Genomic DNA, 15946 nt, shown 5'->3' with positions numbered 1-15946 from the left:
GTCGGCCTATAGGTTAGGGGTCCCAGCCCAGCAAGATGTGCTGTGGCTTTGGAGAAGGTCCTTGAGCCCTTAGACACCTCTGAAAAATTGCAGTAGCAGTAAAATGCGATCTTTAGTCGGCTGGATTAGGGAATAGAGATTAAAGACTGTTTCAGTTCCATGCACCGTGCCATTCGGGGTGGCAAGGGATTGCTTAGCCAGTTCTGCTCTGCTTTTACCTCCTGAGCACCCCATATCTTTGTAGTTGTTCCATCTGTACTTTCTACTGTTTACACCCCCTCCCCAACACACATGTTCTCTCTCTTTCTCTCTCTCTGCATTCCTGGAATGGCCTCTTAGGTCGTATCATACCCCTTTCCCCTCTACACTCGGTTTTTCTAAAACGATCTTTCCAAAATCCAAGTTTGATTAGTCCCTCCCCACCATACCCCAACTCTCTCTCTCTCTCTCTCTCTCTCTCTCTCTCTCTCTCTCTCTCTCTCTCTCTCTCACCTACTCACTCACCCTAAAACTCCTAGGCTTCTTACTGCCTTTAGAAATAAAACACCAAAATCTATCTATGACATGCTCACAGCCCCCCCCCCCCCCGCCCCCTTACGAGGCCCTGCCTACCCTCTGGCCTCCCCCTGCCTCTTTCTCCTTCCTGCTTTCTGCGCTCACGTGTCCTCTTTTTACTTCCTAGCAGATCCTGCGCTTCCTCTCAGGTTCCTCGTTGAGATTCTCCCATGGCACCGTTTTTTTTCTTCCTTTTTGGTAGTGCTTGTTTAAGCCTATGATTGTATAGTTAGTCATGAATTTGTTGATTATCCAGTTCTCGCACTAAACTATAAGCACCGTGAGAACAAAGGTCATACTGGCTGTGTCCTGTTACCTGCAGAGCTTCACACAGTGTCTGGCACATAGTAAACTCTCACATATTGTTTGAATGAATGAAAGAAGCACGTTCCTACCCTATGGCTCTTGTGCATGCTCTTTGCTCTGCTTGGAAAGCTTCACCACCTCCACCCTCATTCACCCAGCGTCTGTCTAGTCTGTTCCTCAGAACCATGCCCTGAACCCCGAAACTAGGTTAGACTCTGCTTTAGGCTCCCTGTCTGTACCTTCCCTTTATTGCACTTATAACAACTTGTAGTAATTTGTCTGCTGCTTATTTGATTAACATCTAATGTCCCTCCTAGACTAGAGTTGCCTTTTTTACTCTGTTCTTCACTTACTGGTAATAGACCAGCTAAAATTCAGCCCAGAAACTCCCAGAAGATAGTAGTGCATCTTCAGGACTAGCTGCATTTTTCTTGTCTGGAAGAGAAGGCAGCTGCTAGAGTAGCCAGTGGTGGGAAATTTGTTTCATGGCCTGGCGTCTTGGTAGTAGCAGTCATGGTTCGGGGCTGTCCTAGATCAATAATTCATTTCCAGGAACCTCAGGTTACTTTCCTGTTAATGTATTCCGCTGCTGGTAATGAATTTGAGCACCTTCCCCACGTTTATTTCCATCTCGCTCACCTTTTGTGAAGTTGAGTGCTTCCTCACGCTCCTGGCCGTCAGTGGTAGGGTTCTTTGTGTATTCGGGATGCGAATACCAAGTTGGGTGGGTAGATATTATCAGGTTACTTAAAAACCCAGTGTTACCTGAAAATAAATGATGTTGCTTTGTAGTGTATGGGGAAAGTCTCAAGCTTTACTACCTAAATGGCTTGAATATTACAGTGCGTTTACTCCCGTCTTTTGGAACTTTGATTCATTCATTGCTCCTGATACGTGAGTGGTAGGATTTTCCGCCTCAAGGGGCCGGATCTTGGAACTGGAGGGAGGTCCCTGATGGAAACTGTGCAAATGAGGCTTGGCAATTGAAACACTGCTTGTCACCTTTTTATTTAGGCATTTCATGATTTGTTTAAAATTTTATGATTCAAGGTGAAGAAAGGTTAGAGAATCGTGGCTTGTTAAATCTACAGATTTGGCCTGTTTCTCATTGAGTGCTTTGTTGTGTAAGTATCATGATTTTTCGTATATTTTAGAAACTGAAAAGGTGTTTTAAAAACTCTAATTTTGAATAAATGGTAGCCTTAGAGAAAAGTTACAGAAATTAGAGTCCCCTTATATCCCTCTTCTCACTCCCCTTACATCTTACATACCTGTAGAACAATTATTAAGGACAAGAAATGAACATTGCTCAGTAATAGTAACTAACTGCAGCTTGTACTCAGATCATGCTGGCTTTCCTTTGTACTCGTTCAGGGTTCCTTCCACATTGCATTTAATCGTCATTTCTCTTTGGTGGCTGACGGTCACAGACCCTCAGCCTTCCTTGTCCCTTGTGACCTTTGTGATGTTGAAGGGAATTGATCAGTCATTTTGTAGGGTGCACCTCAATTGAGTTGGACGTTTTCTCATCCTTGGAATAAGGTGATGCGTTTTGGGCAAGAATACTGTAAAACTCATGTGTCCTTGGTGCATCACGTCACGGGGTTCGTGATGTTGTGACTGACTTCATCACCTTGTCACGGTGCTGTTTCCCCTCTGTACAGTTACCATAGTTTTGTAATTGGGAAGCGTTTTGGAGGAGATAATTTGAGGCATGCTACCCCTGTTTCTCCTCATACTTTTCACCACCCACCAATTTCAGCATCTACTGGTGGATCTTACCTGCAACAATTTGTGGGACTTGCCTCACAGGTAATTCCCCTTTCCCTTCCACGTTTGTTAATTGAAATTCCACTGTAAGGAAGAGCTGTTCTTTCCTATTTATTTATTAGAGTATATCAGTATGAACCCACAGATACCGGTTTTATTTTATGCGTTAAAATCTAATACTGTCATTATTTTGTCGCTCAACTGATTCCAGCTTTGGCCATTAGAAGCTGTCAGATTGGTTCGTGTGTTCCTTTCACAACCCCCTCTACTTTTCTGAGGGGTCCCTTCACTGCTGGTACCACGTGGTAGGCCAGGGTCATGCCATGTGTTCTCTGCCCCAGCCCTGGACCCAACCACTTTCCCAGGAATCCGGGTTTCTTGTATTAGAGAACAGCATTAGAAATTAAGAATTCCATGCTAGCTGTTCATTTCAGCCTTCCTCCTTTTCTATTTATAACTTTTTTCCTATAATGTAGAAACCCAGCTCTCATTATCTACAGTGTAATTTACTTGTTCACCTCTAGTGCACCTAACATAGATAGTTTCAGCTTTTTACTCCTATCCCCAGGAGAAACACTCTAACTAGGCTACAAAGTTTCTCTAGTTCTTGTGTTTGGCCTTAGACCATTCAGTCAAGATACTGTTTTTCAGTTACTTCTTTCCTTACCCACCTTCATTGTTGTTGGTTACTCGTTTGTAATACACTTAGGTTCAGTAGTTACTGTTTGTTTTCCATTTTGTACCCTCCACCCCACCCCTTGGGTTTTTTAATGCTTTATTTTTTTGATATGTGACGGATGTATGTCATGAAACAATGCCGTGGTTCCCAGAAATTGAACTGGTGTTGAGTATAGTGGGATGTTTTATGCTAAACTTATTTTCTTTTGAGAGCTACACCAAATGGCACACTCAGAAGTGTCACTGGCTCGTCATCCTGCTGCCTGATTCCCTTTCCTCTTTCTACCTGCAAGCAAGTTGAAAGGTCTTTTATCCGTGTTCAGCCATTAAAAAATGTCAACCTAAGAACAGTTTTGGTTTTGAAACCTGAAAAGCACTCGTTTTCTAGAATATCTGTACCCATTCCTGATGAGAATTTTTCAATGTTTAATGTGCATATAATGGTCACTTATTTAAGTTGATATTTTTTCAGTTTGATCTGAGGACAGTGGCAAATACAGTGATTTATCTGTGAACTTACATTTTAAGCAAACCTCCAGCTTTGATCAACCCCGAAATTCCAGGTCTGCCTATGTCCTCCAGCCCTTAGTATTTTCTAATCATATCCATCTCATCCTTTGTTTCCTAGTCGTCAGCCCAGGGCTGATCACAGTAAAGTCGCATTTGAAATTGAACTGGTGTTGAGTATAGTGGGATGTGGGATGCTAAGCTTGCCTTCTTTTGAGGCTGTCATCCCAGAGTTGTTGTACTCTCACTTTGATCATTATTTTAATTCTTATGCTTAGTGAGTTATGCTGTTTGAGAAGTTTGTTGAATCCGTGAGTGTCTACACAATCTCTCTTCGTTTGACCTTCGTTGTTTGTGTTTCTTAATCTACCTTTTGGACATCGCCATTTTGACTTTCCATGACTGCCCTTCAGATCAATCCAGATGAATATTTTACCCCTTTTAACACATATGCTAGTCTTTCTTTGTACTCATTTGCATGGCAGTGATAGAAATTGGAAATTAAATAATTAAAGGTCACAGAGGGGCAGGCGTGGTCTCTTTGAGTCATTGAAATGTAGGTCGCATTTCTCCTTAAGTTCCTGGCTCTATCTCATCTCAGTGGGTGATCTTCCTATTTTGGATGGAGAAAAAGCTAAAACAAAAACAAAAACAAAAAAACAACACTTTGGAGAGCAGAATTGAGAAACAATTCCGTGTAGCAACTCTGCTTCCGAAGGAACCCAGAGAGTTCCTGGGTTTTTACTGAGTTGCCCGGTTCTGCATCCTGGCAGCCATCTTGGACTCCTCCCTCTTTTCTCTTTAACTTTGGAACTGGTCTCCCTGCCTCCAATCCATCTTCTCCACGACAGCTTTCGGAAAGAGTTCTGAGTGTATCATTTGATTGCCCAGAATGCCTTGGTGTTTCCCCATTGACTTTAAAGCCCTTACATTACAAGGCCTTTACTTGGGCAGCGTGTCTTCTCACCCTTCCCCTTGCCCACGGTTTGTACGATTCTGCCCTGGCGGACCAGCTTCCTGTGCAGCGCCAGCAACCTTGCTGACCTGCTGATTCTCCTCCTGAAACATCTTTCCTCACTTGTTCTCCTGCTCATCCTTCAAGCTTGAACTCAACACGTTGCTCTCTCAGTCTGAGTTCTCCAGTCTTCCTAACAGGCAGGACTCCGTGTTAGGAAGTACCCACTATACACCCTTTATGTCGTCTCCGGGCCTTGTCCTTGAGCCCTTAGGAGGAAGGGGGGCCTAGTTTCGGCCTCCACAGCAGTTAGCACATCTGACAAATGTTTGTTGAATGAATGAGTGAATAAATGAATGGATCGTTTTTTAATTATAGGCGTAAGGAGATATATATATGTATATATATATATATATATATATATACACACACACACACACACATATATGTATATATATATCGTTATATCTAGGTATATGTATAGCCTATATATCCAGATCATGTTAGGAGTTAAGATTTTCCTTTTTTGGAGAACACTTGCTTTATTCTTTTTTGGATTTGATCGTCCAGTTATAGGTTCATCCTGTGTCATCAGTTCTTGTGTTCTCCTGTCTTTTCTCCAGTTGGTTTGTAATCAGCCCTGAAGGACAGCGAAACTGCCTGGAGTTGGGATCTGAAGTGTTGGCAGGAAGCCAGCCCTTCAGAGGGGTGATCTGAGCAGTGTCTTCGCCAGCTGGAGCTGAGAACAAAGAAGCCAAACAAACTCTTGGTAGATTCTGAAATGCAGCTTTTTGCTTCCTCAGAAATTGTGATTCCAGTCAGTTGATGCTGACTTGGAAATACACTCTCAGAATCCAGTAGCCACGGGTTGCAGCCTGGATGCCCGCGTGCTTCGTTAGTTACTGAAGCTGCAGACCGGCAGGAATTGGAATTAGAACTGGACTACAGTCGGAATTACAGTTAATCGAATTTTAGAGCTGGGAAGCACTTTCTACGTGAGAAAATTTCATCCAGTTCCCTCACTTATAGGTGAGGAAAGCGGAGGTCACCTGTCTAGTTAATGGTAGATTTGCGCTCTGATCTCAGTATTTCTGGCCTAGTTCATTTTCTGCCTAATAGCATTTTTCAAAGTTACTAAGAAGCGATGGTGCTGGGAGGGATCATGCTTAGAGGAAACACCTTTTCCTCGGTCGGCCACAAACCTGAATGCTTTGGGAATGAGACTAGATTACCAGAAGACCTTTGTCCAAGTTATGCAATTTGTCCAAATTCTGCTTTTTTTTAAATAAGAAAAAAGAATGACAGGCAAGTTTACAATAAAGATGTGGAGTTTTAAAAATCATTTATTTGAATAGATAATAGATGAATTTGATAAAACACTGCGAAAGGGCTCATAGTAAGAAAGTAAGATTCTCACCACCCCACCCTGTTTCGGTTTCTACACCCCAGAGGCCACTAGTTTCTTCGATATTCTTCCAAAGAAAACCCCCTTCCTTTTTTCTTTATGTAGACCTCATGAAAATAGTGCTTAATAAATTGTACTAATACGAATACTGTTTCATATCAATTTAACCTTCAATTTCCGAGTGAGTTGCTGTAAGAATCTCCTCCACTGCCCCACAACAATTTATTATGATTATTTTCTAATATAGTAGAGTTGAAAGGATTTTTAAAATGGATCTTGAATCTTGGCAACTGAGAATCTCTTACGGTATTTTTCTGTATTTGCGTTATCTGTGTGTGCGTCCATCTCTTCATCCCTCTGCATTCAGAACTCCGCATAGGGTCTGCCTGGTTATACAGAGAAACATGGATACAATTCTGCTACTTGTGCCTCTGCAGGAAACCAGAGGCTGGAGAGGAAAGAGAGGTGACATGGTTCGTGGTTTAAACTAGGAATACATTTTTTCTGTTTTGCTGGTTTTTGTTAAGTGATACAGATTGGCAAGGCATAACATTGATATTTTGGGTTAAATTGGTGTAGTGTGCTGGTCCAAAGCCTAACTACCCATTTTGAAGTGGCGTTTCTATTGCCTCCTTGTCCGTGGGTCTCCTTCAGATAAGTCAAACTAATAAGGATATGTTTGACTTGAACAGAGAGGTATTAGGTTGGTGCAAAAGTAATTGCGGTTTAAAAGGTTAAAAATAACTGCAAAAACCGCAAATTACTTTTGCACCAACCTAATATAACCCTTTTGGGGGGAGCCATTGAGTTAGTTGACATGTGTACTCTTCTAATCCCTCCAAAGAAGAAACATTAATTTTGATTGGAATACTGAGAACAATTGTTTTAGGATTTTTATTTTTCCCCTTATCTTACACAAAATAATCTAAATTTCTCGTATTGTACTCTTGAAGCTTGTACATTAAGACATGAATGCGTATAGATCCCTTATGAACAGTAGAATACTTTTTATAATTAACAGTAGAACAAAATAATCTTATTAAATATTATTTGGTTTTCCTAAAAGCTCAAGATAAAATAGGTATTTGAAGTTTCAAATGGGATTTGGTGAATGCGGTTTAAAATACTTTGGCAATTTATTCTGATTGGAAATGGAGAAAGGAAAGCAAAAAGATAAAATTCCTAATGAAAAAATGTCATCCACAATCCCTTCACTTGGAAGCTGATCAGTGTTAACATTTTGTGTATCCTTTCAGCCTTTCTTTTCCTACTCGTGTGTAAACAAAATGAGGGTAACAGCATAAGCTATGTCATAGCTTGTCCCCATTTGATTAATATTCTTTTACAAAATGGGAAGCTATGTGGTCATTAAAACCATATGGAGGATGATAAATGCTTTCATACCAGAGAGTATGTTATCGGGATTGGCCTGTTATCAGATCACTGTTACCAGTTTGCACTGATAGAAAGGGATTAAAAGTATGGGGATGCTGGTGAAGGAAGGGGGTCGGGAAAAGCTAAGTTTAGAGCTCTGCAAGCAGTTCTCAGTCTCGCCAAGTCAGCTAGGACTGGACAACGAGCAATTCTGCAGGTGTTTTTACCATGTGTCTTTTAGTAGGACTCTTGATACTTAGTAGAATTACTCATATCATCATTGCTTCACATTGATGGAGGAATTTTTTTTCAATACATTAAATCCTGGTCAATTTGTGTTAAAGAAAGAAACAAAACAGCTTTGTTTCCATCAGAAGTCTCATTAAAGGGAGGTTTTGCTGCACTTGATTGGAAGATTGGAACAAAACGCTGGTAAGGGTGGCAGTTCTTATCTGTGGGAGTGAACAGAGGGATCCTTTCTCCCTCTCTCTCTCATTCATGTGGCAGGAAAGTTAATCTAGTTGCTTTGAATTTAGGGAAACAGGCTTTCTGCATGGGGATTCATTTTCTAAAGTGGCATTAATCTTTGAGTAAGGTTGCTGTGGGAAAGGAGAAATGGCCCATGGCACCTTGATGGGTATATTCTCGTGATGCTAATAGAAAACAGATCTCACTTGTGAAATAGGCATTTGTAACAGTGAGTAACAGTGGTGTTTTGAGAATGTCATGCTCAGCGTTCTCCACCTTACCTTTTGTTAACTCTGGAAAGGTCTACATATTTTTGTTTGTAAATATATTTAGGAAGCCCAGTTCCATTAAGTGGTAACAGTAAAAGAGGCTGAATTACTTTAAGCCTCCAAGAGCAATTAACCCAATTTATAAGAAATTTATGTTGAATTCTTTAGTGCTTATCCCTGGGATGGTAGTTTATTTCCCTCTGTAGTAAGAGTTTTTTGACAGGAGATAAACCTGAACTACACCGTGTGGTTTCAGTAGTACCTTTGTTGAAGCTTGCGTTGCTCTTATTTATGGTGGTTTTTGGGGGGTATTTTGGAGGTGTGCATGTGTGTGTAACAGTTACGAGAAAAGGCATTTTTTCTTAGGGTTATAAACAATTCGGTAGTAAAACTACCTAGGTGGAGCAGTAGCGTTTAACTGATATTAAACCAACCATTGACCAAACCTATCAAATGGTCTTATCTGGTTTCCTGTAACATGCATATTTATAATTACTGAGTTCAGAGGTATTTGACTTTTCCTTTTCTTTGCACAGTGTAAGAACTGCTTTAAAATGTTTTTTTGTGTGTGTCATTAAATATTTAAAAATAGTACTATCCGACTTCTTTTCTATCTTATGTTAAGTATGAAGTTGAAGAATTAGCTGGAACACTGATTTCAGCAGCATGAAGTGGATATAGAGTGGCATCTGTCCAAATTAAGTTAAAAACAAAGGAAGTTCCTGTGTGTAGTTTCCTGTCTCTTATAACAGAAACAAAAGCAAACAAAAAAACCTTCCATAATTATTAAGCTCCTTTCAAACTAATATTACTAGTAAGAATTTTGGTATTTTACTGTGCTAAATTGTTCTCCCTCACTTTATTAAAGAAGGTAAATGGCTTGTTTTTCTTTTTCTTTATCAGAACACAGCAATGGAGGAAACCGCTATATGGGAACAACACACAGTGACGCTTCACAGGGTAAGTTTCTGTTGCAGTAAATATCTGTGTATAACTCAGGATACTGGCAGCTTTGCAAAACAATAGAGCGAAGCCAGATGTCAGGAAGCCAGAAGAAAGGGGAAAAACTTTTCTATATTCCTTTGTTTAGAATTGCAATAAATTCTTTATTAAGGTCAGAAGTGAGCATGATTACTTTTTCATATGTCCTTTTGGAGGTCATTTGTATATTTGCTGTTTTTATCTCTGACTTAGAGATTAATGGATTAGTTTTTAAATTTGGAGTGCTCAGGTACAAGACACTGTACCTGGTAGAAGTTGTAAACTGCTTCAGCCTTTCTGGGTATGTGTGCCTGTATTGTAGGCCTGGGACTTAAATTAAACCAGGTCGTGTGAGCAATGGAATCTTAGAAGATACTTGTAGACCTAAACTGTTGCTTAAGCAATTGCAGATGGGCAGAGAGCAGACACCAGTAGCTGGTAAGAGTGAGAGCTTTGTCTGAAGCCAGCCTGTCCTGCATTTGAATCCTAGCTCTGCCTCTTTCCCTTTAGAAATGGGCAAGCAGTCCAACTCCCTTTGAAAGCCTTGTTCCACAGGTTTAAAATAGGGCTCGTGGCACCTGCTTACACTTGACACACAGGAAGGACCTCCGGTGATGCTCCTCTTTTCTCCCTTTGAAGAGAGCTGACTAATGAGCACCCTTCTCCTTAGAGAATGAATAGAAAGAGGTTCAAGAATGTCTAGTCTGAATACTTCACCCTTCCTATTTCTACCAACTGTATACGCTTATCACTTCTGCCAGCTGTAGGTATTACCAGGAAAATGGAAAGGGGCAAAAGCATGTTCCTGAACCCTGCCCCCGATTATCTCGTGAATGTTTGAATTTGTACATAATAAATAGATAATGGGTAAATTAATTATCAAAAAACAGTGATTTCAGATAAGATGTAATGGACTTTTTATGTCTCCCTAAGTGACAAAAGGAATCATTAAATATTACTAACCTTAACTATTAGGTTGGTACAAAAGAAATTGCAGTTTTTGCAATTATTTTTAACTTTTTAAACTGCACTTACTTTTGCACCAACCTAATATTTTAATTTATAAAGCTGAAATATGACCGGTTCTTGTTTGAAATACGCTGATAGGTAGCATATTTCAATCAGATTAAACATAAAAATAACTTTATATCTCATAATTGGTTAATTAGCTGGTTATGATGTAATAATTTGGTATTATTTTATCACATTGCATATGTTTTCTGAATACCTTTAGTATCTTCTTTGGTATGATATACATACAATGAAAATCATCCTTAGTGTATAGAATCAAAAGACAATCAAAAGACAGAACAGTTCACCCCGAAACTTTCCTTGTGCCCATTTGTCATCAGCCCTGTCCCTTGAACCCCCAGCATTCAGCAACCACTTCCATGTTTTCTGTTCCTACAGAAATGTTTAGCCTTTTCCAGAATGTCACGTAAGTGAGCTCATACTATATGTAGCCTTTTGAGACTGGTTTCTTGCACTCAGCCTAATGCAGCTGAGATTTCTCCATGATGTTGCTTGTATCAGTGGGTTTTTTTTTGTTTGTTTTTGTTTTTTTTTAGTTCTGTTTTTTGTTAGTGCCTTCTTATGGCTGAGTTGCATTCCATTGTATGAATGTAGAATAATTTGCTTATTCATTCTCCCATTTTGTTACATTTGGCCTGTTTTCAGTTTTGATTGTGAATAAATCTGCTCTAGTATACAGGGTTTTGTATGAACATAACTTTTCATTTCTCTTGGGAAAATGCTTAGGAATGGAATTGCCGTGGGTCTTACGGTAAATGAATATTTAACTCATAAGAAACTGCCAAACTGTGTACCATTTTGCATCCCCACTAGTAAGTGTAAGAGCTCCATTTGCTGTTAGTTACTATTCTCACCAACATTTGATACTATCAGGGTAATTTTGTTTTTTTTCATTTTCTTAATTTTAGACACACCAATAGGTGTGTAATGGTATGTCACTGTGGTTTTAGTTTCCAGTTCTCTAAAGAACTTCCTTGAGTATCTGCTGTGTGCTTATTCATAATACATCTATCTTCTTCGGTGAATGTATTCAAATATTTTGTCCATTTTTAATTGGGTTGTTTGTTTTCTTATTGAGTGTTTTTTTAGTAATTGTAAAATACACGTAACATAAAATTTACCATCTGTTCAAGTCCTTTGCCCATTTTTTAATTGGGTTGTTTTTTAATTGTTGAGTTGTAAGAATTTTTTATATATTCTGGATAGTAACCCTTATCAGATCTACAACTTGCAAATATTTCTTCCCGTGCCATTGATTGTCTTTTCATTCTGTTGTGTCCCTTGGTGCACAGAAGTTGTTACTGAGTTTTGACAGTTCTTTATATATTCGGGATACAAGTTCTTTATCAGGTGTTGTTTTACAAGTGTTTTTTCCAGTCTGTGGCTTGCCTTTTTCTTAACAGTGTCTTTTGCAGAGCTTAAGTTGATAAAGTACAATTTGTTGGTTTTTGCTTTTATCAGTCATGCTTTTGGTTTCGTATCTGAGGTTTTCTTAGAAACCAAGGTCACAAAGATTTAGTTCCTGTTTTTTTCTAGAAGTTCTATTTGAGTAAAATTTTGTATGTGTTATATGGGCAGAGGTTTTCCTTTTTAATAAGAATGTCCAATTTTTTGATCAGCCATTTGTGCAAAGATTATCCTTTCTCCATTTAATTTCTTTCTACCTTTGTCAGAAATCAGTGACCGTATTTGTGTGGGTCTTTCCCTGGTCTGTTCTGTTGATCCATGTATCTTTCTCCCAATTACATCTGCCTTGATTACTACAGCTTTATATTAAGTGTAGAAATCAGGTATTGTGTATCCTCCAAATTTATCCTTTAAAAAAAAAATTGTTTGAGTTATTCTAGTTCCTTTGCCTTTCTATATAGATTTTAGAGTAAATTTGTGAAATAAAAATCGTCTGCTGGGATTTTCATTGGGATTGTATTGATTCTATAGATCAATTTGGAGAGAATTGACGTCTTAATATTGAGTCTTCTAAACTATGAACATGATGTATCTCTCCATTCTTCTATTTTTTTCATTATCGTTTTGTAGTTTTCAGCAAACAGATCCTGCACATTTTGTTAGATTTCTAGTTAATTATGTTTTGTGTTTCCTAGTGTTTTTGTAAATGATATTTTTATTGCAATTTTTGATTGTTCGTTAGTGTATAGAAATATAACTGATTTTTAATAGGTAACTTGCAACTTTCCTAAACTTACTAGTTCTAGGAACTTTTTTGTAGCTTTCTTGGGATTTTTGTATGTAGATAGTCATATCATCTGTGAATAGAGACCATTTGATTTCTTCCTTTTTGATCTATATGCTATTTATTTCTTTTCCCTGCCTTATTGCACTAGCTAGGACTTCCAGGATGTTGTTGAACATTAATGGTGAGCAGACATCCTTGCCTTTTTCCTAATTTTAGATGAAATCATTCTGTCTTTCACCATTAAGTATGATAGTAGCTGCTGGGTTTTTGTAGATGCCCTTTATCAGGTTAAAGAAATTCCCTTGTACTTACAGTTTTCCATTTACTCGGTTGAGGACGTTCTTTTTTATACAGTACTTACTTTGCTGAGAGGCTTTTTTTTTTTAAGTCATGAATGGATGTTGAATTTTCCTCATGCTTTTTTTTTACTATTATTGATTGAAGTTATCTACATGAGTTTTCTTCTTAGTCTGCTGGTGTGGTCAGTTACTTGCTATTTGCATGTTCACCAGCCTTGCATTCCCAAGACAAACTCTGCTTGGTTGTGATGTATTTATTATCCATTTTATATATATTGCTGAATGGATTTGCTAGTGGTTTTTTTTGTGTGTGTTTTTTTGGAGATGCTTGTTTCTGTGTTCATAAGGAATATTGGTCAGTCCTTTTTGTTGTATTGTTTGTATCTGGTTTTGGTATCAGGGAAAGTTACTAGCCTCAAAACAAGCATTTGGGAAGCCTTCCTGTCACGTTTTCTGGTACAGTTCGTTTACAGTTCATGTTGTTTCTTCCTTCAGTGTTTCGTAAAACTCATCAGTGTAGCCATGTGGTCCTGGACTCCTCTTTGTGGGAAGGCTTTTATCTATACATTCGGTATCATTGGTTTTCTGTATGACTATTCAGGTTATGTATTTCTTTGTTAGCTTTTTCTTTTTTTTCTCTTTTTGGTAGCTTTAGTAGTTTGTATCTTTCAAAATATTCACCTCTTTAAGTTGTCAAACTTATGAACATAAAATTGTTTACAATATTCCCTTATTTTATTTTTATTGTAGGGTCTGTAATGAGGTCCCTTTTCTATTTCTGATATTGGTAATTTGTGTCTTATTTCTTGGTCTGTCTGGCTAGAGCTTTAGTAATTTTGATCTTTTCAAAATACCAGCTTTTGTTTTCATTTATATTCTTTCTTTTCTATTTGATTAACTCTGTTCTTATTTTAACATTGCCTTTCTTTTGCTTACATTGGGTTTAAATTGTTTTTCTTTTTATAATTTCTTAAGGTAGAAGCTAGATCATTCTTTTGAGGTGTAGTTTGGCATTATCACATTACATTTGTTTTTTTTCCTAGGTACCTTTTTGTTTTTAAATAAGCAAAATAAAGTAAGGCACATTAGCTAAAATTTGTTTTCCCTTCCTGCTGTTTTGCCTGGTTTTACTAAGAATTCAGGTGTGGGAAAATACTCAGCATATTTCCTACAGATACGTATCTCATACTTAGATCTTGGAGGTTGATATAACAGAAGCTGGTTTTTTTTAATGTGTTCAGCATGTCATACCAACTCATCATAGTAGGTAAAATACTCAGACAAGTCTGAGAACTCCTGTCTAGAAGATTAGTGTAAGTTTATTCTGTAGCTGGCCTCTTCCTCTGCTTCCGTTTTCTTTTGCCGTGAGAAGGGTACCAGCCCAGAAAAATGTCATCAGAAGACACACAGATAAGAGGAGTACACGTCCATAAGTCTTTGGTTTTTAAACATGCTAACTGTTGTTCTGGGAACACAGAGCTGCGTTGCCATGGGCCTCATCAAAGAGACACTGACAGAGTGGAAATCCAGAACAGCCATCCCTCCAGGAATTGGCTTTTTAAATAATCCTCTCAGTGCGGGCATAATTCGGGTGACTTCCTTCTCTGCGGCTGCAGAATAGTACTTTTAGAAATCGCAGTCCTTTGGTGTTCTGAGTTGATCCAGAGTAAAATTTAGAGTATCTAGAGCATTGTCAGCAAACTTTTGCTGTAAACAGCAGATAATAATATTTTCGGCCTCGCAGGTCATAGGTCTCTGTCACAACTGCTCAGCTCTCCAGGTGTGGCTGTGTTCCAGTAAAACTTTATTTACAAAAATGGGCAGCTAACCAGATGTGACCGCAGGCCATAGTTTCTGACCCCGGATCCAGAGCAGGGGCTCTTCGGTTTTATTGTAAAGAGGAGTCAGCTGGGTCATTCCCAGCTGCTCGAGATCCTGATTCAGTCAGTCTGGATGGAACTCCTAACGTGCATTTTGAAAAAATGTTCCAGTTTGAAATGGAGGGCCATGATCTCTGGCGTCACATTTTTGAGAAACAGCAACAGAGAAATGAGAAGTTACTCTCCTTGAGGTGAGCAAATGGGCTTTTGGCAATGGTAGCAAGTGAAGGAAAGAATTTGAGGCCATATTATTCTGTCACTAACCTGAAATGTAGATACTGTGCGTCGTCAAATAAGGGCAAATCCATGTTCTTTGACATCGGATGGTCACTTCCATGTAAGGTGGGGGCGACTTCATCTTTTAAAAGAATAAAAATTCTGTGGATTAAAACACAGTATTTTCTGCTCATAACTGTGAAGAATAATTTATGATATGCTTCTGTATTGCTTCTTTCTTCTACTTGCTTCCTCAGAGGATACGCTCTTCCCCTTAGGATACTGGAGAGGATAGACATCCTGTCCATTCTTCAAGGCTGAGTAATTTGTTGCTGCTGCACAGCGTGCCACGCGCTGGTACAGTCCCCGGAATTATTTAGATCAGAGAAGAGATCAGGCAGGATGTCTGATTGTGGGTTCCGCTCTCCCCGCTGTGCCTCGGGGACAGATGCCTAGATACCTCAGGTCCGTGTACCGTGTCTCCTGTGGCGTCATCATCGGCTCAGAGTAGGAAATCTTAACCAGTTTTCTATCCCCTTCGTGCTGGGTGCTTACGTTATAAGCCCAGTCAAACTTAGGAGGCCACGCTGTGCAACAGTCACTCTCCGGAGGTTTCTGGAGCAGCATTGTAATGCAAAGCACATGCGCCATTTAAAGTTTTCTAGTCTTCACATTAAAAAATGTAAAATGTGGATGAAATTAATTTTATAATAGATCTTATTTAACTCCGTGTATCCGAACTATTATTTCCAACATGTAATCAATATTTAAAAATTGATATACTTTACTTTTCTTCATACTGTGCCTTAGAAAACACTGCATATTACAACTCCAGCACATTTCAGTCAGGCAAGACTAACCACATTTTCCATGCTGGGTAGTCATGTGTCTAATGGCTGTCACCGTGGCCAGTGCAGGTCGGTGACCTGAGGTGGTGGTTGTGTCCAGAGGGTCCTGTGTCCCACCCCTTTGGCCACCACGACACACCCACACTTTCTTCAGTTTCACATGTTCTCCCTTCGAAAATGCATGTATTTTTCTAATCCTTTGAGAAATG

General features: G+C 39.0%; 1 protein-coding gene across 13 annotated transcripts in view; it reads left to right on the top strand.

Annotated features, from left to right (window-relative positions):
• The window catches only part of TJP1 (tight junction protein 1), a 195550-nt gene that overhangs the window by 117813 nt on the left and 61791 nt on the right, over positions 1 to 15946 (top strand). For 12 of the 13 annotated variants that reach the window (XM_074318108.2, XM_074318113.2, XM_074318112.2 and 9 more), the window contains one exon: positions 9191 to 9247. In XM_074318108.2, the coding sequence (XP_074174209.2) occupies positions 9191 to 9247 (57 nt within the window). Of the gene's footprint in view, positions 1 to 5779; positions 5801 to 9190; positions 9248 to 15946 lie in introns of those variants that run through there. The other variant, XM_019726613.3, reaches the window with a different exon arrangement.

This window comes from Rhinolophus sinicus, chromosome 13 (genome assembly GCF_057876585.1).
Source record: "Rhinolophus sinicus isolate RSI-liver-muscle chromosome 13, RSI-T2T, whole genome shotgun sequence".
NCBI lineage: Eukaryota > Metazoa > Chordata > Mammalia > Chiroptera > Rhinolophidae > Rhinolophus > Rhinolophus sinicus.
Note: the sequence above shows the minus strand (reverse complement) of the source record. Positions and strands in the feature narration are given on the sequence as shown.